The sequence below is a fragment of the Dermochelys coriacea genome, chromosome 1, assembly GCF_009764565.3.
Source record: "Dermochelys coriacea isolate rDerCor1 chromosome 1, rDerCor1.pri.v4, whole genome shotgun sequence".
Taxonomy (NCBI): Eukaryota; Metazoa; Chordata; order Testudines; family Dermochelyidae; genus Dermochelys; species Dermochelys coriacea.
Window position 1 is genome coordinate 115,477,879 of NC_050068.2, and position 25,454 is coordinate 115,503,332.

The 25,454-nt window shown below is 42.2% G+C and overlaps 2 protein-coding genes across 2 annotated transcripts in view; one reads left to right on the forward strand and one right to left on the reverse strand.

Moving 5' to 3' along the window:
* Positions 1 to 11,381: 11,381 nt before the first annotated feature.
* POU3F3 (POU class 3 homeobox 3) lies at positions 11,382 to 17,720 on the reverse strand. Its single transcript, XM_038388085.2, has one exon. The coding sequence runs from the start codon at positions 15,767 to 15,769 to the stop codon at positions 14,462 to 14,464; it is 1,308 nt and encodes a 435-aa protein (XP_038244013.1). The 5' UTR covers positions 15,770 to 17,720; the 3' UTR covers positions 11,382 to 14,461.
* A 400-nt stretch (positions 17,721 to 18,120) lies between these two features.
* Positions 18,121 to 25,454, forward strand: part of LOC119843653 (translation initiation factor IF-2-like) — a 34,546-nt gene continuing 27,212 nt past the window's right edge. The window contains exon 1 of the mRNA XM_043512727.1: positions 18,121 to 19,379. The gene's annotated coding sequence lies outside the window, so the exon portion shown is untranslated. The remainder of the gene's footprint in view (positions 19,380 to 25,454) is intronic.

Sequence of the window (25,454 nt, forward strand, 5' to 3'; positions counted from 1 at the left end):
AGTATTTTATGACTCCATCTGGAGAATTTAAAAGCCCAGAGCTGTAATGTTTATTCTTACATATCTTACCAAAAAAAGTGGGGGGAGGGAGGGAAATGTGTGAGACACGTCTCCAAGTACAACCCAAGTGCTTTCCCTTCTGATTGAAAAGTTACATGCAAACGGCTTTATTTTAACATTGCCTGCTTTGTAGTTTTCAGGAAAATTGTAAAAGGAGCTGGCGATGAACCCTCAGTTTTATTTAGTAATGTATTAATTATTATTATCGATGCTGAATTGACTTAAAGTGCTTTGGAGGCCAAACTAGTTCCTGTTAGGCAGTTACAATTACTTTCTTTTCAGCTGATATTTTAAATATAGTTGGGAAGACGGGGTGGGGGAGATGAATTTCCAAAGGTGTCCCCACTCACCGCCCGAAATGGCCGGGACTAAATGTGTTACTGTTTCTAGAAGTTTGCTGTTACTTTGCATAAACAAACGAAACTTAGCTGCGTCTGTGTTGGTGTCAGGTCACACAAAGGTGTCAATGGCAAGTTTAGTTACAACTTCTGTTTCTCATTCCTAATGTGCCAACTCCAGGATTTAAATAAACGGGTTTTGCAATCAAAACTGCCCGGGAGCCCTGATGAGTTGGGCTTGGGATGTATTTTGTGCTAGGAACAGGACAGCTGACTGTTGGTTCGTTGTTTTTGAAAGACAAAGAGGCATCAGTGGGAATTTAGGCTCAAGTGTTCTTTGCAGTCTTATCTGACTAGCGTTGACTCCCCTCCCAAGTGCCAAGGCTGCAGTCCATACCCAGTGGTAGGAGGGTATGTGTGCATATCAGAACAGTAGCTGGGTTGCTGCTGGACTCTGGAGAGGGCTTTGCATGCCAGCGAGCGAGGGGCAGCTCTCAGGGGCCTGCAATAGTCACTCTGAAACAAGCAATGGGCAAAAGGGGCGTTCAGAAAAGAAGCCGAAAGATCAGTGGGGTCGAGGTCACCTCTGCACTTCATACTTTAGCAGTCCCCAACGGGCTTCTTAGGCCACTGAATGCGGTAGAGGCAATGCACCTACAGGTCCTCTGTATGTAGGTCTTCTGCACCAGAGACACATCAGGGCTCCTTGATTGTTGTTTAGGTGTTTACCAGGCCGCAGTAAAAATGGCCAGGCTGAAATGTAAAAATACATGGGGGGGGGGGGGCGAAAGTCCAGAGATTTGACAAGCAGTGGGAAAGTTTAGGTAGTTTGACACACTCTGGGAAATTCTGCCACGGCCAAACACACAGAAATGGGATTATGAATTATTACAAAACTGGTTGTAGCTGCATAATATTAAAGTTAAATGAAATATGCATCTATAACAGTAAAATGCAAGCATCACAATAAAATGTCTACAGGGCGATAGTGATCTATTTAGAGCTGAATTTTATCAGTTACCATCAAATTCACTTTTGCATGTGAACTTCGAGATAAAAATTGTTCTCTCACACACTTTATAGAGCGTGTGTGTGCACATACAGTATTTATATCCTTTAAATGATGAGCCAGCCCTCATACAGCATATCTATTACTCTCTCACAAAGGTGTGAGAATCGCACTCAAGGTGTGAGCATACCATGTTCTTTTAATACTTTGAAGAAGGAAAAAAAGCCTCCAAATCTAGCGCTTTCTCCCTTCTTTGGAGAGTGCAGTGCCCCCCTGAGACTGAAGCACACAGCCACTCGCTGGAACCCCACACAAAAAAAGCCCCCAACTTCTGGAACAAATTGACAAAATACCTAAACATTTTTGAAAACTAAGGTTATCGAAATGTAATACAAAGTGAGGAAGGGTGGAGCTTGTGTCTTTGTTTTGTTTGTGATTACTTGACTCATATATTGCCCCGCTTGGCTACCCAGTTGTGATGTGTATATAGTCATATGAAACTCTTACGTCCAATAATACTTTAGTCATCATTCCATATCCTCTTTCTCTGCATATACACAGATTGCAGATGTGCATATTTCCCCGATGATCAGTTACACTAAGTATTTAGAAAAAGACAGTGGGTGTTCAGATTTTTAAAGGACTGCTATTGTTAACGTGTTCATGTTTTACGTGTTATAAGACCAAAGTCTTTTTCTCTCTTATATATTTCCTCCTTACACTGTAACATAGCAGAGAAGAAACCAATTTATCTTTATTGAGGAAACACTTTTTGCGTCTCAAAGATCCCCTCTCCCCTTTTGTCACCACGTTGCCTCTCTGCACGCGCATTTTGGTTAGAGATGTTTTTCAGATGCCAAGCAGGGCAACCAAGATTTATTCTGGAGGGCACCTGTAAAAATAAACTTGTATCTGGACAGGCAGCTAAAGAGAGGCGCTTAATTGTGTATTCACCACATCCGGAGACCATTCAACGAAATTTCAGGCCAGATAGCTTCAATTTACTATGATGGGGGGACAGAAGAAATACTATTTCACTGGGACCCAAAGGACACCAGAAACACGTATGTTGCCCGTCTCGCGTGGAATCCAATGGGCGTTCATGCCAGGATACCAGGAGGCAAATTAAAAGCGTGGGTCTGCTGGTATCAAAACAGAAAGTGTGAGTGGATTTAACCAACTATTTGTCATTTCTAGGCGCGAGATCTAGGGAAGCTAGGTGGGGGGAAATACTGTTTAATCGGCGGAGAGACATTATCATCTGGACAATGCACATTTTGTCACTGGCGAAGGTTTGTATGCGACTGCAAAGCCACAACTCATGTGATGACCACTGCACACAAATCGCGTTCACTGTGGGCACAGAAGTAGCCCCGTTGACTCCGGGGTAAACGGATGGGCTGGAAAGCACTTCAACAGGGGGAGGCTGCTCCCGGAACAGGGGCCGGGGGTGGAGAGAAGCGGGCCGGATTTAGCCCGATTCTTTCCCCCGTTGAAGTCAGTTGGTGCTTTGCCATTGTTTTCACCAGGAGCCAGATCGCGCCCAGCAGGCTGCAGTGTCCCGAGTGTAACTTGAACTTGAAGAAGGTATCTGGCAGTGGGTTGTAGCCTGGAGCTCTCTGGAAAGCAGTCACAACTCATTTGTGTCAGAGCTGTAGCTCGCTGTAAGATATGCAGTCCTTGCTAGAAATAAATACAATCAAATCCGCTACCAAAAAAGAAAGGCTTCTATTGTAAATATGCAGAGGAAGGAGAAAGGCATCTTGCCATTTCCAGTGCTTTGAAATCCCCAGTATTTGTGAGTTGTTTTCCTCTTCAACCTCGGTATCATTTGCTAAGGTCTGACGAGGAAATCTTTGAAGCGGGGACTATATAGGCTCAGAGCACCTCCCTCCAATCCCACCCCGCACCAGCCTAGTTCTCAGTCTGGATTCTGGATGCATCTGGTATTGATGCCTCTGTTTCCTCAGACCTTTCTGTACCTCGGGCTATGCCACCAGTGCTCCTTAACCCTGGCCTGGAGAGCCAGGCCAGGGTCGGGGGGACCAGAAAGGCGGGGATTCTCCTGTCTTGAACTTCAGCAAAGCTGAGAACGAACGTAGCAGAAGCTGGCCCTGGAGTAAGACAGGGGGGACAGCGGGCTTGGTATCCAACCGAGCCAATTGCAGATGTTGTGCTGTTGTTTTGCTTTGCTTTACAGAGTAACTCTCCCTTTGTACAGAACGGATCAAATGCGCGACTTGAAAACTTGAGAGCCGGCAGTGAGACGCCCTTGCCTACCCAGCTTGATAATGGGAGGAAGCAAGGAGAGAGGGAGGCGGGGGGGGGGGGGACCCTACGAGGAGACTTTGGCAGAGAACAGAAACATGAACTCCACGTAGGATGCTCTGGCTGGGGGTGGGCGGATCATCGCGAGTGACTTATCTGCGGGTACTAGGTACCGCATGGTTAACGCTGGTGGCACCGAGGCAAGTTCTAACCTCCCTCCTGCACCCCCATTCCCCCCCCCCCCCCGCATCTCCGCCGCATCGGGGGATGTGTGCGCGGCGATGCGCTTGGCCTGGGGCTTTGGGGAGGGAGTGCTCGGTCGCTACTATGCCCCCTGCGCCCCCCTGCCCTCTCTCGCTGTCTTTTTCGGGACGTTGCAGAAAGGAGGGTGGCGGGAAGAGAGGTCCCAGGAAGAGCTGGCTCGTGAGCAAGGGCGAACACCCCCAATCATCGTGGCTGAGACGGCCACCAGACCCCGTTTCCAGGAGCCCTGTCCCCCACTGCGCCCTCCGCCGTGACACCGGCTCTCCTAAGACAGCCCTGCAAGGCGAGAGCCACCCTCTCCTCCCCCACCACCATATCTCTCTGCCATTTTCAGACTGCCAGAGGCCGCGGTCCGTGGCCCAGCCTTCACGTGGCTGCCCAGAAGACAGAGTCACCGAATCCTGCTCCTGGGCAAGGTTGACAGAGACTCGGGAAGTGGGGGCCTTGGCGCCGTGCCTGAACCGGGGTGAGCGAGTCCGTGGCTGGGGCCGGTTAGCTGGACGTGTGGCTGTCAGCAAAGGCGAGCAGGAAGAGACCCCCTCCATGCACGTGATTGAAATCCAGGCTGCTGCCCCAGCTAAGCCATTCCTTAGGAAGGCCTCCGGAGAACGCTTTCTGCTCCCCCTATTGCGGTCCCGCGGCAAGTGCACAGTGGGTCATTCTCAGGGTCTTTAAACTCCTGCTGTCCACGGGCAGTAGCTTCTATTCAAACGACAACGCGATACCCCCTCCGGAAGCCACCGGCGTCGCTCCACGGTAGTGTGGTAGCCGCCGACCCACGAGCCTTCTAGGGACTCAAACGCATGGCCCGTGCGCAAGTTTTTCTTTCCTTGGAGCTGGGCAATAGGAGCCCCAGGGCGGCTCAGGGTGATGAGAAGAGCTTAGGGGCAGGCTCAGCTATTGAACGCGAAACGGGGGAAACTCTCGTCGAAAACACTCAGTAGTTATGAGAGAACAGATAAAAATACGGGCGCAAAAATCTAGTAGATGTCAAAATCACTCAGAACATATTTACAGGGTGGTTTTTAGGGGACTTGTGACAACAGTTTGGGGTGGATTGTTCATTCCCCAGGGCATTCTTTTCCAATATGGGCTCCAAGGTGCAGTTCAAGGCTCAGGAACAAAGCGGGCATCTAATGGCAAGGTAATGTTCCCTCTTTTTTGTTTATTCTTGTGTTAATAAGGGAATTCTGCTCTACAGAGGTTGGCATATTGAGTTACTTACATTTATTTGACAATTAAAAAGAATAAAGACGATTAATCAACTTGTTCTTCAGGTAAATATGTGTCCTGTGTTCTACTTAGAATGGCATAACTCCTTTCGCCTAACACTCAAAGAAACATAGGTATCATTAGCAGTATTAAAAACTTCATTTCAGTTATTAATAATTATTAGGTACACTCTAATCCCCTACTTTTAGTTTCAAATAAAAAAAGGGGGAAAGGCAGTATTTTAAAGTACACTCTATTATAGCCAAAGGAAGTCAGTCCTGGCTAAAAAAAAAATCCATGTTTTGTTTTTTAAACTAACTAAATAACCTGTTTTAATCACTATGATGTAAATTAGTGAGCATATCAGGAAACTGAATATTTATTTATTTTCTTCTTTTGAGGTATCGATAGTATTTAATCTTCAACATTTCATAAAGCTACATGCTTAATTTAATGTCACTGATAGGAGCTTTTAGCATATGGAGTTGACATTTTTTTACACATATGTGATTGATATATATCATAGGCCGGCAGGATTTCTGTGTGCATATTTTAATCTTTTGTAAATAAACTGCGGTGTGTGTGTGTGTGCAAGAGAGAGAGAGAGAGAGAAGCAAATGAAGAGTCTGACACCTCATATTTCATCTATGGCTTTTAGTGTGGACTCTGAAACGAATATCTGTTAGATTTCTTTGAGCAATGTCCCAGTCGGTTAGATGGGCCTCTCTTTTGAATGAGAGTCCTAGAGGACGAAACAAATGTATGTTATTCCAGCACAATTCTTTACCAAACCCTTTTTTTTCTCTCCCTTCCCTCCTCCCTTTTAGAAAGAGTAGTTTCAGCTCTGCTTTTCTGGAGCCATTCTCTGACGGTTTAGGGATGTAATAATGATAAATGCTCAGCAGTTCTCATTTCTTTTGTACTTTATAAACATGCTTCTTGTCTGGAACTTGAAAAAAGCCCCACAGAATAGCATGTAATATGTCTCCTGTCCCCTTGCTCTTGGCTTTTATCTATATAATTCACACACAAAAAACACGCACTTCAGTTTTGTACCTCAGCTCTCTAAATAAGTGGTCTACAGAAAGCTACCCGGATTGATGCGACTAAGTTAAAGTATACATTAGTACTCCAGTTGGAAATGAAGCTTGGAATTGTTGAGCAAACAGTTTACTCTCCACTGTGGTGCTGCACACTGAATGCTGTATAGTGAGTTCTACGGAGCGCTGGCAGGAAAGCACCACCAAGCATGTCCAAAACTAATAACAAAAAGGTTACTATATATAAAACGTTTATACATCCAAAACTGCCTCAAGTTGTTTAAATTTCGGTTTCGTGCACATAAATATAGCAGCCATGCGGTTCCCCATATCCCAGTTCCCGCTTTTTTTAATCAATTCATTTCAATTTGAAAGGAAGGCCCCAGACACAAGTCACAATCAACAATCGTTTAGCTTTCTAACACTAAACATGCACCTTATAAAGAAACAGTATATGTCTATGTCGTCTCAAACACATATCTTGATAGTCTAACATTGTTTTTAAGAAATGGTCATATCAGAGTAACAATCTCCATTTGTTTTCCTTTATAATCAGGCTATTTTTAAGCATTCTTTTAAAAGAGAAGGGAAAATTAATTCTACACATGAACGATGACTGGACTTTTGCAAACATGGTGTAGCAGTGTGATCCCAAACCATGATATCTGTAAATAAAACTCTTACTATATAGTATGTGCATTTCAATAAACCTCAGAATACTGTATGTGGATACCTGAAATGGACAGAATATGCTACTAAAGAATTGGAATGCATTTAACAATAATGTTATGAAAATTATTTCCATGCCTAATATTTTATGTTGGTATTCAATACTAGAATGACATTGATTTAAAATCACCTACATATAAAATAAACATGTCTACTCTTGTCTATTGTCTTGTCAGTGAGATTGATTTGTAAAAGCTATTGATTTTGTATTTTAAATATAAGAATTGATGTGGTGTTATATTTTCCTCTCATTGAAACATACTATAGACCTATTCGGAAAAGTCATTAAACTTTTCCTTTTGGTAAAAACAAAAAACAAAACACTCCCACACCCCCTATCCAATAAACCTGTTTTGGAATTATAGTTTTCAATACACTGTTAGAAAATATATTCTGGCACAAATTTCAATTGCTGTGCAAGGACTGCATTTAAATGCTGGCTTTTAATCACAATTATTTTTTTATTAGCAGTAGGTGTAAACTGGAAGAAAATTTGATTATTTAAAGTGATGTTCATCCTATTATAGCTGAAGAAAGAAGCAAAGCAGTGGACAAAGATCTTGGGTGGTTGTGGGTTTCATTAGGACTACAGTCTTCACATATAAATCAGATTCTCATCTCACTGCTTTTCCTACCTAGAAATTTGTTGTATGTTTTTTGTTTGTTTGTTTGCTTGTTTGTTTTAAGGTGAGTGGAAACTAAGCCTTAGTGAAGGACAGAGATCTCCATTCAAATACATAGTGAAAGTGGTTTTTGACTAGAGGGACCTCCCATTACAAGCACCCACTATAATAATGACAATTAAAAAACAAAAATGTGGTTCTTCAGTGAAGAGGGATTGGGGAATTCGGAAAGAATTCAAAGGTCCTCTTTTTTCCTTTATCACATCACACCCCCTCTGAAAAATACTGTCCTAGCACTAATCATTTTTAAGTTGCTTGTTTTACTCTTAATTTTTAATTGAAGGACTTTAATTGCAAAAAGATTTTTGTTTAACAATTTGCTGAATAAAACAAAACAAAGCAAACCATAAACCCTCCTCCCGGAACATCCATCCTTCCCCGCAAAGAGCCTAAATGCAGTATACAAAATAGCAAACAAAAAAAGAGAAAGTCCAAACTATTATCAATGTCTTTGTATGCTAACTACCTGTATTGCCCTGCCCTTGAGAGAGGGGCCACTCTAACTTCAGATGCTGTAGTATAGTTCTGCCTTGCCGGTAAGACTGAGTGCTGGCAGGAAACTTTTTGGTAATGCTAAAGAAACACACACACACACACACACATCTTGTATCCAGTCATAGTTGTAACAACAACAAAAAAGTAAATTTTAACAGGAGTGAAAATGGAGTTTTTGAGGCAAACATTCAGCAAAGTGTCATTAAGACTTATAACCACCGTTTTTTTTTTAGTAAGAACTTGATCACTTATACTGAACAATTTCAATAGACAAAGAAAACCCAAGCTTTACAGAGTTTCATATATTTATTTATTTTAGTTTAGTTTAACTGCTGCTACCTACTGAAGTTTTCCCATCTCTGGAGAGATGTTTGCTTCTCCATCATTCTGCCTCAATTTCACTTTAATTTCTGTGGCTGCAAATGTCTTAATGTTTTCTGATTTCAGGGAACTAAAAAGGGGGGGGGGAAAGATACTTGAATATGTGCCTCAAAAAGGTTTCAGTTTATAGCTATCAGTAACACCAAGAGACAGCTCCATTAAAAAAAGTAGTTTTCCACTGCTCTTCAAAAGCCGTTATTTTTTTACATCGCTTTTAGGAAGATAGATTAACAAAACGTCACATTTCAAGCCACTCTGATCTGTAATTAAATGGAGGAGCCGGGTTGTATTCTCCTATGGCTTTTACAGAAGTTGCAGTGATCCAAAGTCAGGTTGCTGTGTCAGAGTGGCATTTTTATTAATGAGAATACAAAAAGCTTGCATATTCTTAGCCCGGCTTGAATTTAGTTGCTAAGCAACCGGTGTATGGTAATTCATCCGCGAAATTTAAATCTTTGAGAAAGCATCGTGTGTTTTGCTGAATGGTCGCCACGAGGAAAACAACTTGTGGGATCTGCAGCAGCTGTCACTGAAGAGCAGCACTGGTCGGCAGCAGGGATCAGAGCAGGACCTCCCTGCAGACCTCGTTGTCCACAACCTGAGGCAGCTCAGCCTGTTCTAAAACACAACTCTCACACAGTATACAGCTGGCGCATCCACATTCAGGGGCTGCATCCCCCTCCTCACCCCTACCTCCACTGCCCAGCTTCCACCTCTCTGTTTACTGCATGTGAAGGCCTGTTTCATCCTTTGCATGATCCACCTGCAACTAGTCACACATTAGTCAAACTGATGAGAGATTGTGTAAGGTTACTCTCTCTACTCCCCCCCCCCCACTATCCTCCTTTATCTCTCACTCAGAAAATTTCATATACTCTGGCAGCAAAATCACCTAGGGAAAGTTCAGAAGATCTTTGGTTCCGCTGATAAACTGGACCTAGAGCTCTAATTGCAGCAGCCCCACAAGAAAACCCCAATATTTTACAGCTGAAATGCTGGAAATAATGACTTGGAGAGTTTAGAAGATACCATATGTGCTAATAAATATAATAATCTATTGACTATGACCTACTCTGATCTAAGAGAATCAAAGTTTCCGATTAAATATCCCTCCTATGAATTTTCCTTTCCCAGGATGACAGGCTAGGTTAAAGATTAAAGAATGCAGCACCCTTATTTCCTTATTAAAGTCAAGGTCAAGCCCCTGGTGCAGAACTAGTGGGCATGACGTCACCTAAATGACCTTCAGCCGCAGGTTAACAACAGCTCTAAGGGGCTGAATTGGCCATGTGTCCGCCAAGGCTACACTCAATGCCACTGTCTGCACCCTGTCTTTGGGCCAAAGGCTGCAGGCTTCACTTAGGCAAAGTTCTCCTTGACTTCAATGAGACTTTTGCCCCCGGAGTAAGGAGTAAGAGTCTTGTTTGGCCTTTTCTTTCTCCCCCCAACAGAACCCACCCTGCCACTCCAAATATAGTCCCTTAGTGTTACTTTGGCATTAAAGAAGATGGGGGAGGGCGGGTTTCTGTAATTCTTCACTGTATGATAGCTTTTTAGTTAGCAAAAAGACTATCAGGCAAAAAGTTTCCTACTGCTGTGTCATTGATATCAAGGTTCCCCCCTTCTACTGAAGACCTTACTCATTCAACTATTTCAGACTACAATTGCAAATATCTATATGTGTTACCTCTGTACCCCATCGCTTCATTTTATCCAGCCATCATGCTGAAGAAGACCAATTTCCTTGCAGTATCTATCTTCCTGGGTTTATAAAAATCAGTCTATATCCTACATAATTCCAAGCCTGCATCAAGGGCCTATACTTGTTGCATCTCTTTTAGAGTTTGATTAATTACCCTGGAACTTAGGCAAACCAAACTACATGTGGCAAGAAGATCATCTCTACAATTTTGTCCAGAAAGCTGCCAGTTATAGATGTATTTTCTTCTATTTACATTCAAATTGGAACAAATATATCTGTATCTTAAAAGGTATATCTATATAAATATATAGAAGTGTCATTTTTTCTTTAGCTTGAAGATGTTGATAATTTATTACAAAAATAAACGAATAAATAGAACAATATATTGTTGTTTTCAACAGGATAAATATTTTACAAATATATAATTTTAAAAAAACAAATTTAATTGTTAAAATTATTTAAAATATTACACTTATTGATAAAATTATCAATAGTATATACTGCATTTCATATTAGAACCAATTATTCTCTAAACGTTCCATTTAAAACCATTCATACAAAACAAATGATGAGCATTGTAATGTGCAAACACCAGTCACTACATTAAAGCATAAGGAATCTTTAAAGATAATTTCAGAAATGAACCGCTGTATTTTTAAACCAAGGGATAGCTCTTTGTTATATTCCGAAAATATGTGGATCAACAGCAGTGAGGTGACTATTTTAAATACACCTGAAAATGATTCATAGCATACAGACTAGCCGGGGAAAAGATGGGATGTCAAGGAGAAAACTAGGGCGTAGTAGAAGACTGCAGAATATGAAAATGTAAACTAAAAATAATCACATCTCGGGATTACCCAGACTGATCAAACACAACTTTGTAAACCATTTGGCTTTCCTTTAGGTAGAAAAATAATAAGGAAAAATGATGAAGACTCAGATACCAAACACAGAACACTGATATTATAAATGAATACAATTACTAAATTCATTAAGAGATCTGGCGGTATATAACAATATTTTCATTATTTACATGTGTAACAGTACAACCCTTAACACAAAACCTCTTACTTATTATCTACCTCTTATTATCCCTTAGACTCACAACCCTGAAGTTCCTAATACATTCAAATGATTCGATTTCTTATTGGGGTGGGTGAGGGGAAAAACATGGCCTCAATTTTTGAGCACAGAATGAACAGATTTTGCACGTTCCTACTACCAAATGTTATTCCTCTAGTGTAAAAATCAGCCCTTCTTATGCAGAAATTCGCAAAGGTTGTCTTTTAATAGAAACCAGTGTGAAGCCTATGTAGCTCTTTGTTGTCATCCAAATCCAGTAACCAAATACCACTAAGAAATTTAAATAGACCTACTCCATGTCTAATAAGCCACCACCCTTCATGTGTGAAAAATAGGGTTCCACCTCACGTGTTAATAGTATCCACCACATAAAAACAAACCCACTGCTTCCAAACTGGAAGTCCTTTCTTTGATTTCCCTTGCATGTAGCAAAATTCATGATTCCTCCTTTCCTTCCTTCCCTCCCTCTCCCCTCCCCCCCCCCCCCGTTATAAAATTACTGGGAAGCTCTTAAATTAAACAAAGAGAATAAATGAAATTGTCTTGTATCCCCTTTCACTTTTCCTTTTTCTAATATGGCCTTTTCGGATTTCACAAATCAAAACGAGCGTGATATTTACTAGACCTGGTGTTAAAATAATGCATCCCAGTACACGGCTATATGGTTTGATTTGATTTATGAAAGTGACACAAGGCCTGTCAAAAAGGAATAAATGTGTGTTGTTTCTACAGCAGTTTTCTGGGGTTTTAACCCCAGCATCAATATCACATAGCGAGAAAGAAGGGAGGGAGGAAGAAAATGGGGGAACGGGGGAAACCAGAGATTATTGAAAGCTTACATTAATAAAAAAATAAAATATTTCTCTATAATACGTTTTCAGGGGGTACATAGAGGCATTAAATTTAGATCTGTAGTTTCGACAACATTACCAATTCAAAATGAAGAGTTGAAATATTCATTCACTTGTGTGTATATTGCAATAAATTTAGCAGATAAATATGACAGCCTACCTAGTGCATCAATTGGCATCTTTAACATTACTTATACACACATTTGTTGTAAAGAAGGAATGGCAACACTAAAGTCGAGTGAAGGAATAACTGTACTACACCACTGCACACCTCGTACAAAAAAGCCTAAACCAACCAAACAACAACAACAACAACAAAAATGGTAAACTATGAGGACCGTAGGTAGGATTTTGAAAATATCATCTCTATATTTTTTTTTGGAAAAAAGTACTTTCTTTAAATTATAACGATAAATTAAATACAAATATTATACAGACATAAAATGTGTCAAAATAATTTATACTTAAAAAGCTTCTAGCCTTCGTTTCTTAGTTTGAAAAGAGACTAAACTTTAAAAAAACATAACTGCTTTCACTATTAGCCATTAATTATCAGTCCATACACTTACACATCTACTGCATTGAAGTTTAATCTTAAATTAAACAATTATTTTAAAGAACGTGGCCTTTTATTCTCTAATCTTGCCTTACTATGCCCTTACACAGGGATATTTATAAAAAAACTCTATGGAAATTTACTCTGTATACGGATTTATAAGAAATGAGTACTGTACTAAAATGCTAACAGCATGAATACTGGAACTCTGCATTTCCAGATACCTGAAGTAGACACCAGATACAGAAAGCAGGTTATCCTTCGTTCTATCACTTAAATATTTGCAATATTTCCTTAAGAGAACTTTTTCGACACAGTGTTTATGCATCAGACACAGACTATTTCATTCTAACAAATTTATTTTCTCAATCAGCTCTTACGGAATCACTACTCAAATTAAATTACAATCAAATTATCACATCAAAAGATACCCTTATTACCTAACAACTGTCCATATTTTCATTTCATTTTGATTTGTGCTCGTCTGAAAAACACACGTAATACAAGATCTGGGGAAAAATAAATTACCGTTTTGCAGCAGTTCATAGGTATTCTGAATAAAATATTAAAAGAAGTCATTTAATGAAAATATAAAGCAAATATTTTTAGATCAACAACGGATCTAACAATTCTATATTGCCGTCTTTTTGAAAAGTCTGTTTATTAAAACCTACCAAAAACACTGCTCGGAAATGGCAGTATTATATAATCACATCCACCAGCACCCATTCAATCAAAGTTGGCAACGGATTTAGGAGAGGAGAAGTTCAGATTAAGTGCAGCTGCAGACGCTCAGTACTTCTAAATCCCTTTCTCTGAATCAGTCCAGAAATAAAAATAAAAATATTAATAAAAAAAATATTAGCAGTGGATTTTTTAAAGGAATCTTCCACGGTGATTGGCAGCCGTCAGGAGCACGACTTTGACAGCCCTAAATTATTTCCCTTTATCTGGCTGTTTCCCTTAATTCATGAAAAGTCCTTTTATAGAGCTCGAACTTTAGGGACCAACAATCTCTCCTCTTTTTTTCTCACGGTGTCTGTCCCTCCCCCCGCTCCCCCCAGCTTTCGGTATGCGGGTATTTATTCTCATATTTTTGTTTATATATATTTGCTTCCCTATACAGTCTGCTTGTGTTTAGTGCAGTGTGCATATTCCCCCCCCCCCCCCGGAGAAAGTGACCCTTTTCATTTTGCAAGATTCCCCCTCCCCCCCCATGGATATCTTGCACCAAAATGATGTGGTTTGGCCAAGAAAAACAGGGTCCTGGAATGCAGCAGGCACCCTCCGACCAGGCAGATGATTTTGCTTTTGCTTCCCTTTTTTGGATTGCTCCCATAAAAAAAGAAAAAAGTGTGTGTGAGAGAAAAAAGTTCCCGTGATTCGTATACGAGAGCCCTTGGGGGGGGGCATTTTTTGGGAGGTGGGGGCCTAAAGGGAGAGAAGGGGTGGGTGCTGTTCATTGCTGAAATAGGGGATAATTTAAAAATGTTTACAAAAAAAAAGAAGAAGAAAAGAAAGAAAAAAAATCTGCAGTTTTGGTGCATTATGCATCTCCACCCCCTCCCAACCACAGTATAAATGTTAGCGCTCGGATCGACCTTTTCAAACGTTTCATATAGATATCTATATCTATGTATATATAGATATATATACTCTATAGATAGATAGATAGATAGATAGATAGTCGAAACAAGTCTGGATTTTTGTGTGTGTGGTGTTGTTGTCGGTCCCCCCTCCCCCTTTCCCTTTCTCGCCTCTCTTCCTTTCCCTTACTGTTGTGACTCTCACTGCACACTTGTTTGCAGTCCATGGTGTGGGGGCGGCGTGTCGGAGTTCACGTTGCCGACCTGGGAGTAGACATCGTCGGGGGTCTGCTGCTGGATCCCCGGGGGGGTCATCCTTTTCTCTTTCTGCCTCCGATTGCAAAACCAAACCCTGACCACCTCCTTTTCCAGCTGCAGACTGTCCGCTAGGTTCGTAATCTCCTGGGCGGAGGGCTTGGGGCATTTCAGAAAGTGACTCTCCAAGGCCCCCTTGACACTCACCTCGATGGAGGTCCGCTTCTTCCTCTTCCTGCCCTGGGCTGCGATCTTGTCGATGCTAGTGGGGCTGCCCGTGGAGGAGTCGGCTTCCTCCAGCCACTTGTTCAACAAAGGCTTGAGCTTGCACATGTTCTTGAAGCTGAGCTGCAGAGCCTCAAACCTGCAGATGGTGGTCTGGGAGAAGACGTTCCCGTACAGGGTGCCCAGGGCCAAGCCCACATCTGCCTGCGTGAAGCCCAGCTTTATCCGCCGCTGCTTGAACTGCTTGGCGAACTGCTCCAGGTCATCCGAGGTCGGCGTGTCCTCATCCGAGTGGGGGTCGTGGCTGTTGACCCCGCCGTGGTGCTGCTGGTGGTGCTGATGCTGGTGGTGGTGGTGATGGTGGTGGCTGGGGTGATCCCCCAGCTCCGGCGTGTCTCCCCTCACCAGTCCCGGGTGCACTAAGCTCTGGCTGCCAGGGGGAGGGCTCAGCATCCCGTTCACCGTGAACCCCCCGGGCTGGGAATAGATGAGCGATTGCTGCTGCTGTCCCCCGGCCATGGACGGGAGGTGGGCGGCGGCGGTGGCCCCCCACGCGCCCGGGTGGCCCTGGTGTGGGGGACCCAGGTGGGGTGGCCGGTGGTGCAGCGCCGTGCCGCCGTGCAGGTCGTCTCGGCCGGAGTTGCCTTTCACATCCGGCTGCTGCTGCTGCTGCTGCTGCTGCTGCTGGGGGCTGCCGCTCATCCCCACCGGGCTGGTGGACCAGGGCGAGCCGGCTTCCACGGCGGCGGCGGCGGCGGCGGCGGCGGCGGCGGCTGCATGAGGCAGGGCTGTCACCCACTGGTGGGCATGGCTCAGCATATGGCCGCCGTTGCTAGCAGCCATTGCTCCCTGCATGAAGTCACTCTGGACCATTTTGACGGAGGGGTCGCCCCGGTAGCCGCCGGAGACCGAGGTGACGGCGACGCTGCCCGGCTGCATGCCCCCGCCGCCGGAGTCCGAGTGCACGATGGAGCCGGCGGAGAGGATGCTGTTGCTGGGTAGGTAAGGGTTAGAAGCCGCGGTGGCCATTCCGCTCCCCCACCCCCCTGCCTGCTGGCGTGCCACCAATCCGCACAACTGGGGGCTCTTCGGCTCCCTTTGTCAACACCCTCTCCCGGGAACTCGCGCCGCTCCGCAGGCACCCGGGGCTCGCCTCCTCACCAGCCTCGTGGGCGTTTGGCCCCGATCTCCCGTGAGCGCCCTTCCCCTGTTAACGCCTCGGCTGCTTCTTTTTGCAGGAAGACAAAATAAATAATAATAATAATAATAATAAAAATCAACGCTCAAAAGCAGGGGCGGGGGGGGGGGGTGGAGACACAACGGCGAGCCCCCTTCTCCTTCTCCCCGGCACTCCCTCAGGAGCACATCTCGCCCGCGCCGCCTTCCCCTGCCGGAGCGAAACTTTTTCTTTCCCTTCCTCCTCGAAGGCTTTGTGCGCGCGGGTGGCTCTTCTCTCTCGCGCTCCCTCTCTTCGCTCTCTCCCTGCTCGGCTCCCGGCTCTCGCCTCCTCCTCCTCTCTCGCCAAGTTTGGTCGGCGTCCTAGGAAAACTTCCTGGGCTGAGGCTGGCGGCGGCGGTGCTGGGGATGCTGCTGCTGCTGCATGTCTCAAAGTTGGGCTCTCGCTGGAGCACTCTGTCCCCTTTGAAACGCAAGTCCCTTTGGAGCCTTCTCGCCGGAGGCACGGGCTGGGTGAGACATCTTCCCTCCCCCCTGCCCCCCTCTTAGGCGGCTTTTTTTTTTAAACAAACAAACAAACAAACAAACAAACAAAAAAGGCAAGGAAAGAAAAAGGAGGGAGGTGGAGAGACGGTTCTCCTTCCCTTGCAAGGTTGGTGGTTAATTCCAGCAGCGGGCTGCGGGAGGAGAAGAGCCTGGGTAGAGAGGTGTGCGTATGTGTGCGTGCATCTAGGGGCTCCTTGGTACACTAACTCCAGCGGGGGAAGTTGGCGGCTTGCAGAGCGTGCCCGGGTGGTGCTGGGAGGAGAGCGGCGCGGCTCGTCCCCACCGGCGCGCTCGCCCTGACAGCTCTCGCTCGCTCGCTCTCTCTCTCTCCCCGTCCCTCCCTCGCAGCGCGGGGACGGCCGAATGTTTACCCTCCGCCGAGCGCGCGCACCACCACCACCACCCTTTCCCAAATACAAGGAAGTCGAGCGCAAGGGCCCCCGCTGATTGGAGACCCGCTGCGTGATTGACACAGCCGGAATGACGGGCTCCGGACGCGAGGCCCCCCCTTCCGGCCGTTCCGATTGGTTGCTTTTTAATTTAGGCAAAGTGGCGTAGAAGCTGGAAATCTGCCCCCACCAGATCCCCCTCCAGCTCCCTTCCCGGCCCCTCCTCTTCTTCTCCCCTCAACGTCTTAACTCTTAACGCCCGGCGGATAAATCTGAGTCTCCCAGCACAGAGCAATTTGGGCATGTGGGGGAGGGAGAGAGAGGGAGAATAAAACCCCCCTGGGCATGGGGGGGGGGGAAGGAATGAAAAGAAAGATGAGGGGAAGAGACACTATCTAATAATGCATTTATTTTACTTGTATGCACGAGTCTCCTCATGGGCGAATATTTCCCATCATCTGTAAGCAGCCATTGTATATTGGCTACAGTCTACATAAATCAAACAGTCATCACCTACAGAAGGAAGCATCCTGTTCTGTTTCAAAGTTTTGTATTCCATTTATCTCTCTCTGCATATGTCAGAAAGGCAAAGTGGGGGAGCTAATATCTTTTTAAGATTTACTAAGGTTTTTGGCCAGTCTGCACCGTCAAGATCCCTTACCAGATCTTAGACTGAAGCTATCATGGCAAGTTGTTCCCTTAATTACATGCAATCAGCCACACGCTTCTTTGTTTTAGTTTCTGAGTTCCCCCGTATGTATGGGAACTAGAATGCAGCTCATATGTCTTTGGACACTTATATGGATAGCTGCACCGAACTGTTTAATATCAACGATATTTGAGAGGATGCACAATAAAATGTCTTTACCACACAGAACAAGCTTCTGACCATGTGCATTATTATAAAACATGTTAAAGCTGAATCCTTATCATAAAAAAAAAATCCAAATTGAATCCTGCTCCAGATCCACCAAACAATCCTCTGTCCCCATTTCCTTCTGATTTGTGTATATCAGTATATATATATGGGTTTTCCTCCACTATTTTTTATTATTCTGCGAACGCCGGTATTTCACAGGAAACCGATCTGGTCGTATGAAACGTTTTATTATTTCTAATCCAGCTGAAAGAGTTAAGGGGGGCGGGGGAAGGAGAAGGAGAGAGAGAGAGAGAGAGAGAGAGAGAGAGAGAGATGCGACCAAGCGGAAACGCTGCACACAGGCAACCTCAGTGAACCAAGAAAAAAGAGAAAGTGGCAACCAAAACAAGGGCAAATTGAACACTCCTCGGGGATTTCCAATGAAATAACACAATTCGGACATTCAAGGAACACATCTTTACTAATGATTGTGTTTGTGTTGTGTAATCCATACAGGCTACCTATCCGTCATGTATAATGCATATACACATATAGTGTGTGTGTGCGCGCCTACGGATAGAAAAATGCATTATGTTTACATTAAAATGTGAAACATAACGCCCCCCTCTTTCAGTTAATAATTTCCCCACAAAATTCAGCTAGTTGAATTCATCTTCCAGCACAGACTACATCCCCAACAGCAAGTATGCAGCATTTGCGTGGTTTGAAGATTAACTGTAGACTTGCAGAATTTATTTAGGACCCTTTCCAGGTCCTTGCTTGCACGGTAAAAGATATCATCTTAGGTAGGTTTAGAAAAACCATTAATGTGAAGTATACAGATCTGAAGAGTAATGGTAACTAAACCCTAAACATAACTATTTTTTTTGTTCCCATGCGTCCTCCAAAGGTTTCATTTTTATGTGTATAAAAGATCTAACACAGATTTCATTGAATAAATCTGAGATCTCCAGGTGCAGACGTTTAAATAGTCAGTGCCAGAACCCCATGTTTTCCTTTCCAGCCGATTTTGCTTGGATCAGGCTCAAAAACCGAGTGAGTCTCGTGGTTTTGTTTACACTGAATGGGGAGGATAGGAACGGTGCCATGGGGCCGTCTTTCATTAATATACAGTGAGGATTTTGTCTAAATTACTGCTATGAATTTCACAGTACACGCTTTCAAAAGCCGTCTCAGGTGGCCTGATGAAACGTGATAGCGCCTCCGCAAACAGATCTACATTCTTTAAAAAATCCTAAAAATATTGTACACACGCACAACAAAAACTAAGCTTGTGCTGGAGTTTTGTGTTTTATTAAAAAAAACAACAAAAACAAAACAAAAAAACAACAGCCAACAACAACTTAGTTCCCCAACTCTCGCCCACGCCCTCCCTTGCAGAGTGTGATTGTTTTGTCTGGAAAAAAAAAATCCAAAGTATAAAAGGGGAGAACAGTTAGTGCTGATTTTCATTTGCATAAATTTTCATATATTTTGGTGAAAATAATAGACAAGTGGAGAGCTGGGCTTAGTGGAGTCAGTGCAAAGGAAAATCTTAGCATGGATCGTTTCGCTGGAGTTCAGAACATGATTTTTCCCCTGTCACCTTATTAAACCCACAAAAATACAAAATTTTTAAAAAGCCCTCTAAATCCTGGAAGTCTGGTCGGTAAGTGTTTTTAATTTTTTTTCTCTATTTTTGTTTTATTTAAAGTCCTGTGAATCTATTTTTAAAAGCTTAGGAAAAGACAGGGAACCCATGGCAACTCTCTGGAAGGAAGCAAGCCTAATGAAAAGAAAAAAAACAACAAAAACAAAAACAAACCACCAGCCCCCGTCGCTCCCCCCTTCAAAAAAAATCGCCCTAGTGAAATATTACATAAAAAGCTCATTCCAAAGCTCAAAGCTGTAAAGCAATTCTGTAGTACTGGAAAGTGTTCTGGTTACTACTTCACTTTTCTGGGCACTGTTAATTATTGTAGCACTCGGGGGGGGGGGGGAGCCCTAGAAAATATTATAGATTCTAAAGAGTGAAAGATTTTAAATATTTATTGTTTTCAAATGTTTCTTCAGGAGAATCTCTTCTGATGACTGGGGAAAATCAGCTTTGAACAGCAGTAGTGTGCTGAGGGGCAAGGCAAAAAGTAGAGAAGTGGACACCTGCTGAGAGCTGGGGAGTGAAATAAATCAGTCTGGTGCTGGGGGAGGAAGATGAAGAGGAGAAGGCGGAGGAGAGCGATGGTGCACACATAGGGTTAATATTGTAACTAGGGAACAGACGGTTAAGCACAACATCTAGAGCTCTGTAGTGAAAGTCCATCAGAAAGAGTATAATCAATCAAAACTAACCAGGACACCCCTTCATTTTATTCTCAAAGGAGATTGTGGCTTGAGCATTATAAACCAGATTTCACTTTGTTTCTCATTTCTGACAGTTTTCCTTGTCCCTAGATCCACTTTCCCTGAATTCCATCTAATGGAGAGGTATAGTCTAATGATCTGAAACTCTTTTATAGCGTTTAGGTCAGTGTGATAAATAATGTGATAAATAATGTAAGGTGAAATTAGTAGGCCAGATACTGCTCGTGAAAACTTTATATAGGCTTAAATATCCATTACATTACTTTCATTTATTATAATTTTAATTTTATTTGCACCTTTTTGCTCTTTTGGATACACAACAACTCGTGATCATTGTAATTCCCTAGAATTAGTTACTTCTTTGGAAACGATCGATACTCAAATCAGTAAAATGACTTGTAAAACTAGGGAGGTATAGGTTTCAATTTTGGGGGAGAAGAATCGCTCAGTTTCCACTTCTTGATGACGGGCTCAGCCTCTCTTTTGACTGGGGTTAACTCTGTGTTCTCCATTGGAACAGATGCCGTATAGAGCTGCTCCCTCAAGATCATTTGTTTCCTTGATGGGGGAACATTTCTGAGCAGAACATATTGGTTGCCATAGAGAAAGAAATAAAAGGAAGAACACTAGTCACATTAAGCTATATGTTTGTGCACTGGGCTTTAGATAAAAGGACCCTAGTTCAGCCAAAGAGAACGAAGCCAAACCAGAGCTTTCTAGCTTCACTAAAACTAGCTTTATTTTGTTTTGGACTTTTACAGTTGAAACATATAAGATAATTTTATTGGTTGTCGTTAATTTTATATGATACGGTTTGCAGAACAAAATAAACTTTTGAAGTGCTCAGTGAGAGCACTGATGGTCAGCAGGGGGCGCACTGATGCGACTCAGAGCCTGGTGAGTAAAACGCTACTACATTGAACAACAATTCTGTTCCTCCAGAGTTGTCAGAGGAACAAATGCCCTCTCCAAATTATATGTGTCTATGATATTTTATATAGTTATATAAATGGTGACATCAAAATAGTGAACTCGTGGGGTGGATAAAGAGGCTAGAGTAAATTCATGTCCTAAATACAACAGACTTAAGTCCAAATAGAGCTGTCACACCGCTAGGATAGAAACACAAGATTCTACATTGGGCTTTACAGTTTGGCTAATAGTTAAAAAGCCATCCTAAAAGTTGTTAATTTGGTGCATTATCTTAAAGTGAGCTAAGGCCTTCGAGTAAGTGAAATCAGTTAAATAAATAAAAACATCATTTAAGGTATCACACAGACTTTGTCCAAATAAAGCTTTTAAACCGCAGCAGATATAACAAAGAGAACCCCGGGTGTCTTTATATAATTTAATATTTAATTGCCATTTTAAACCTTCAGCAGTATCTGCAATATTCCCAATAAAGTAGCCACTCACGCTCTTTCAATTACTGTACTTCATTATCTCGAATGTAGCTATAAAATAACATTTATGTTAACAATCTAGATCATCTGAAGTTCGTATCACTAAACACATGCAAAAAGTACACAAGAAGTTCCAGCTATTTACAGACATAAAACAATCTTAACTTCGGTGTCTGCTCAGATTTTCTGTCGTTTTGCAAACATATTGTACATAGTCTTAACATATTGCGCAAGGAGCCCATTCCTGTTAGCTATTTTTCTAGGTGGCTACATCGGACACATAAGTCAGCAATTCAGCTTCTGTGATTTTATTGATAAGTACATATGTTTATTCTTATGAAGGTCTATCTGTATATCTATATGCACACCAGCAAGTTAACATTCCTTTAGCAGGAGCTAAACACCTGTAAAAGTGGAAGTGCCAGGGAGCGCTGGTGGGGCAGGCGCATGTTTGATGCATAACCATAACAAACTCTGCCAGGCCGTAAAGACAGGTTGTTCTCTCGAACTAGAACTTCGTCAGTTTCAGTGTGACTGTGCAAGTTTTATTCTTTGTTTTTACAATATGAAGACCAATTAAATCCTGGAAATAGTATTGCCAATAAATCTGGTGGAAAGCAAAGTCACTGTTCAAAAACATAATAGAGAGAAATAAACAGCAAGAGAAATAATGAAAAAATAGACATTTCTATTTTGCAAAGTGTTCACATGCCTTCACTTTTACAACTGAGTTAAGCCTTGCCGTGTATTGAATATGACTGAAGATGCATTGAGATATTTACATGACTAAAACTTCCAACCTTGCCGCATTTGCCAAAGAAAGCAATGACTATTCCCCAAACTATTAGAGTACATCTCTATAGTGCAATTTTATTCACAAGCGTCACCACATAATCTTGGATTTATCATTGTTTACCAAACAGTTTTTGGACATATGACCATGGGATTTTGAGCTTAGAGAGGCCAGTGATGGTTAATATCCCATATTTGAAAATATTGCATTTTCGTGCAGTTCGTGCTTTGTCTTTTTTCCACCTCAAAAGCAACTTGCATTTATAGTCCAAGAAAACAATTCTAGTAGGTCAACTCCTCAGTCTTATTCCTGTATAAGTTACTGCCTGTATACATCGAAGCGAATAAAAGCAAATAGAAAGCACGATCACTTAAAACGAGCAACAAGTTAATTTGATAGAGTTACTTTCCATCCCGGCTGTTAAAGATATTATTTGGATGTGATCGCCACGTTTATGCCTTAAGTACCAGAACAATTAAAACAAAGCTACAAAGAGGTTTTTTTTAATTATTTTGTCCGCAAAGTCTCATTTGCAAAATGAAGAACATTGCCGAGGTATTGGGAAATACAAAGTGGCTATTTGCTGTATTTAATATTCATCTACTTATATTCGAGAATGCTTAGGTGTGTAATAATATAATCGTGTAGAGCAACTGCCTAATTAGCATTTACAAATTCAAATATTAAACAAAGACATGCTGAATATACAGTATGCTATATGTAAAATGTTTTCCTTTATAATACAGCAGTCAGATGAAAAGGTGGAGTTGACTGGATTCCAGATTTGTAGCATTCCTGGGGTAATGTGATTTGCTCTGTTTTTAAACCTTACCCATATTGTAGTTCATATAACCGTTCATAGCTGAACAAGAGATATTACACCAACCAATCTGGAGAAAAGAGGAAAATATACATATTACTTTTAAAGGCTTACAGTAACAAGGAGATACACAATAGGTAGGATGACCTTTTATCCATACATTTAATTGTGTAGGTTCCAGTATGAACCTTATTTATTGTTTAGGGTAATAAATAATTTCTGATTCTGTAATAAATTAGTAATATAACATAGTGCTACACATACAATTAAGATATATTTGAAAATAGGTAGGTTTAGAACAGCACATTTCTGATATTATACACTCTATTGTGTTTAGGGTGCACCTAACATGCATAGCAATGAAAGTTCTCAAATGAATGGAATAATCTATCTGCTGGCTTGAGTTCCATGTAGACACATTGCATATGAAACTTAATGTCACCACTTCCCTTAAAATTCTCCGGATATATGGTTACAACCTAGCTCCTCGAACATGTAGATTTTTATTTATAAGAATAATTGTGCATATAGCAACATAAAAAAAGATTTATAAGTTAGCGTCTTTCAAAGGCTGTGGAAACCTTAGCCCTGCTTTCATTAAACATATTCTGATTTGCTTGCTGGCCATCTCAATCGCGTTTCACATTAAAAAAAAATCTATATGCATTACATAGATTTTCTTTTACGCACATACGAGTGGCAGTCTCTTAGTGGATAAGAGGGTGAATAATTGTGGTACACCAGAAAACAGTTCGTGCAGTTTGGCAGCTCTGTTTTTTATTATTAGATTTTTTGACATTTGAACTTGTCTATTGTCTGAGGAGCTCAGTGCAGATTGCAGTAGGTCAAGCTTAAGGCTGCTCTTTTTGGCATTTCACACAAACATGCACATGTTGTCTATTCTCCTTTAGTGAATGCAAGAGCTACAATTTTCCTGATGGGTTGTTGTTGTTGTTGTTTTCCTTGGGAGATATAATCTAGTGATATTTTCATGATAGCGTGGTTATTTTTTCTCATTTTGGACCAATTCCTAATATATCTTCATTTCTTGAGGTTTGATTTTTTTAAGTACTCAGTCGCTTTTACAGCAGTATGATTTCAAGCCTCAAAATGTTTGAAAAAAGGACTTCAGTAGCTCTGGGATTAAATGATTTATTTCCCCGAAGCTTCACTCAACTCTATCATGACTCCTACAGTCAAAGTTAACATCGTTCATCATTTCTTTGCATCCCCCCTCCTTAAATTCAACCCTCTGATCCTACTTTTTAAATATTCTTGTTGCTTGATGGGGCTGTGAAGGAGGAGATCCTGAGCTGCTAACATGGATTTGTATACGTCCCACTACAATTTTGCAACCTCTGAAGCAAGGAACCTCTACCATAACAATAGTAGCAATGGTGAGTTTGGGGCCTTTTATACTGTTTGGTTGAAATGATCAAACACGCCCACAAATAGTGGCTTATTAAAGATCCACTTTTTACAATTAAAATGTAAAGAACAATTTTATACTGTTGAAGGGAGGGATGTGAAGCAAACTGAGTGAATCCCACCTAGGAAAGTCATTTTATACTCTCAAAAGACAGGAATTAATTCTAAGTAACTTTTCCCTGGCGTGATTTACGCTTTTTGACTCAGACTTTCTCCTAATCTGCCTCGGTGCATTGATTGAAGCGGAGCTGCAGTCGAGTTCTTCCCATAGCTGCTTTTAATTTAAATTTCTTTCTAAAAAAATGCAGCATTCTCCCTCTCTCTCAGCAGCCCCACTCCCTTTAACAAGCGTCTAATAACGCGTTTAAAGCTTGTTATTCGAACGCTCAGATCAGCATGTAGAAATATAATTGCATCGTTTTTCACCAGGAAAGAAAAGAAGAGGGGGGAAAAACACACCTAAAGAAACCGTAAATGCTGAGTCACTGTAATGCGGTCATTGGGTAAACAGGAGAGAGATGCTGGCATCTTATTGAAAACCCTGGTGCAAATCGCATTCCCTATCTTCAGGCTTGAGAGCCCTTCTCCCTAGCCTGGATTTATTAATTCAGACTATGAATAAAGTGGCAAAACCGCAGGCAGAGCCCTCCTTTGTCACTGGATCTCCTCCTCAGGCACCATGAGACCTGCTTTGTTATGGTGGAATAAGATAAACACTGCACTACCATTTCAGCTGCCCATAATGTGCTTCATGATGTGGGGGTGGGGGTGGGGGGGGGGGACTACAGGCCAGTTCACCTACTGTTATAAAGGAAGGGAAAGCACGTTTCGTTCTGATCTTGGTTTGCTTATTTCATTAGGCCTTTTAAAAGTATATTGCTCCGCACTGGGGGAGATAAGTACTTTCCAAAACAAAAGAAAAAAAATCTAGATATTTAA

Bases quoted from the DNA above. Each gene is read 5' to 3' on its own strand.
- POU3F3 (XM_038388085.2), bottom strand. From the start codon at position 15,769: ATGGCCACCGCGGCTTCTAACCCTTACCTACCCAGCAACAGCATCCTC.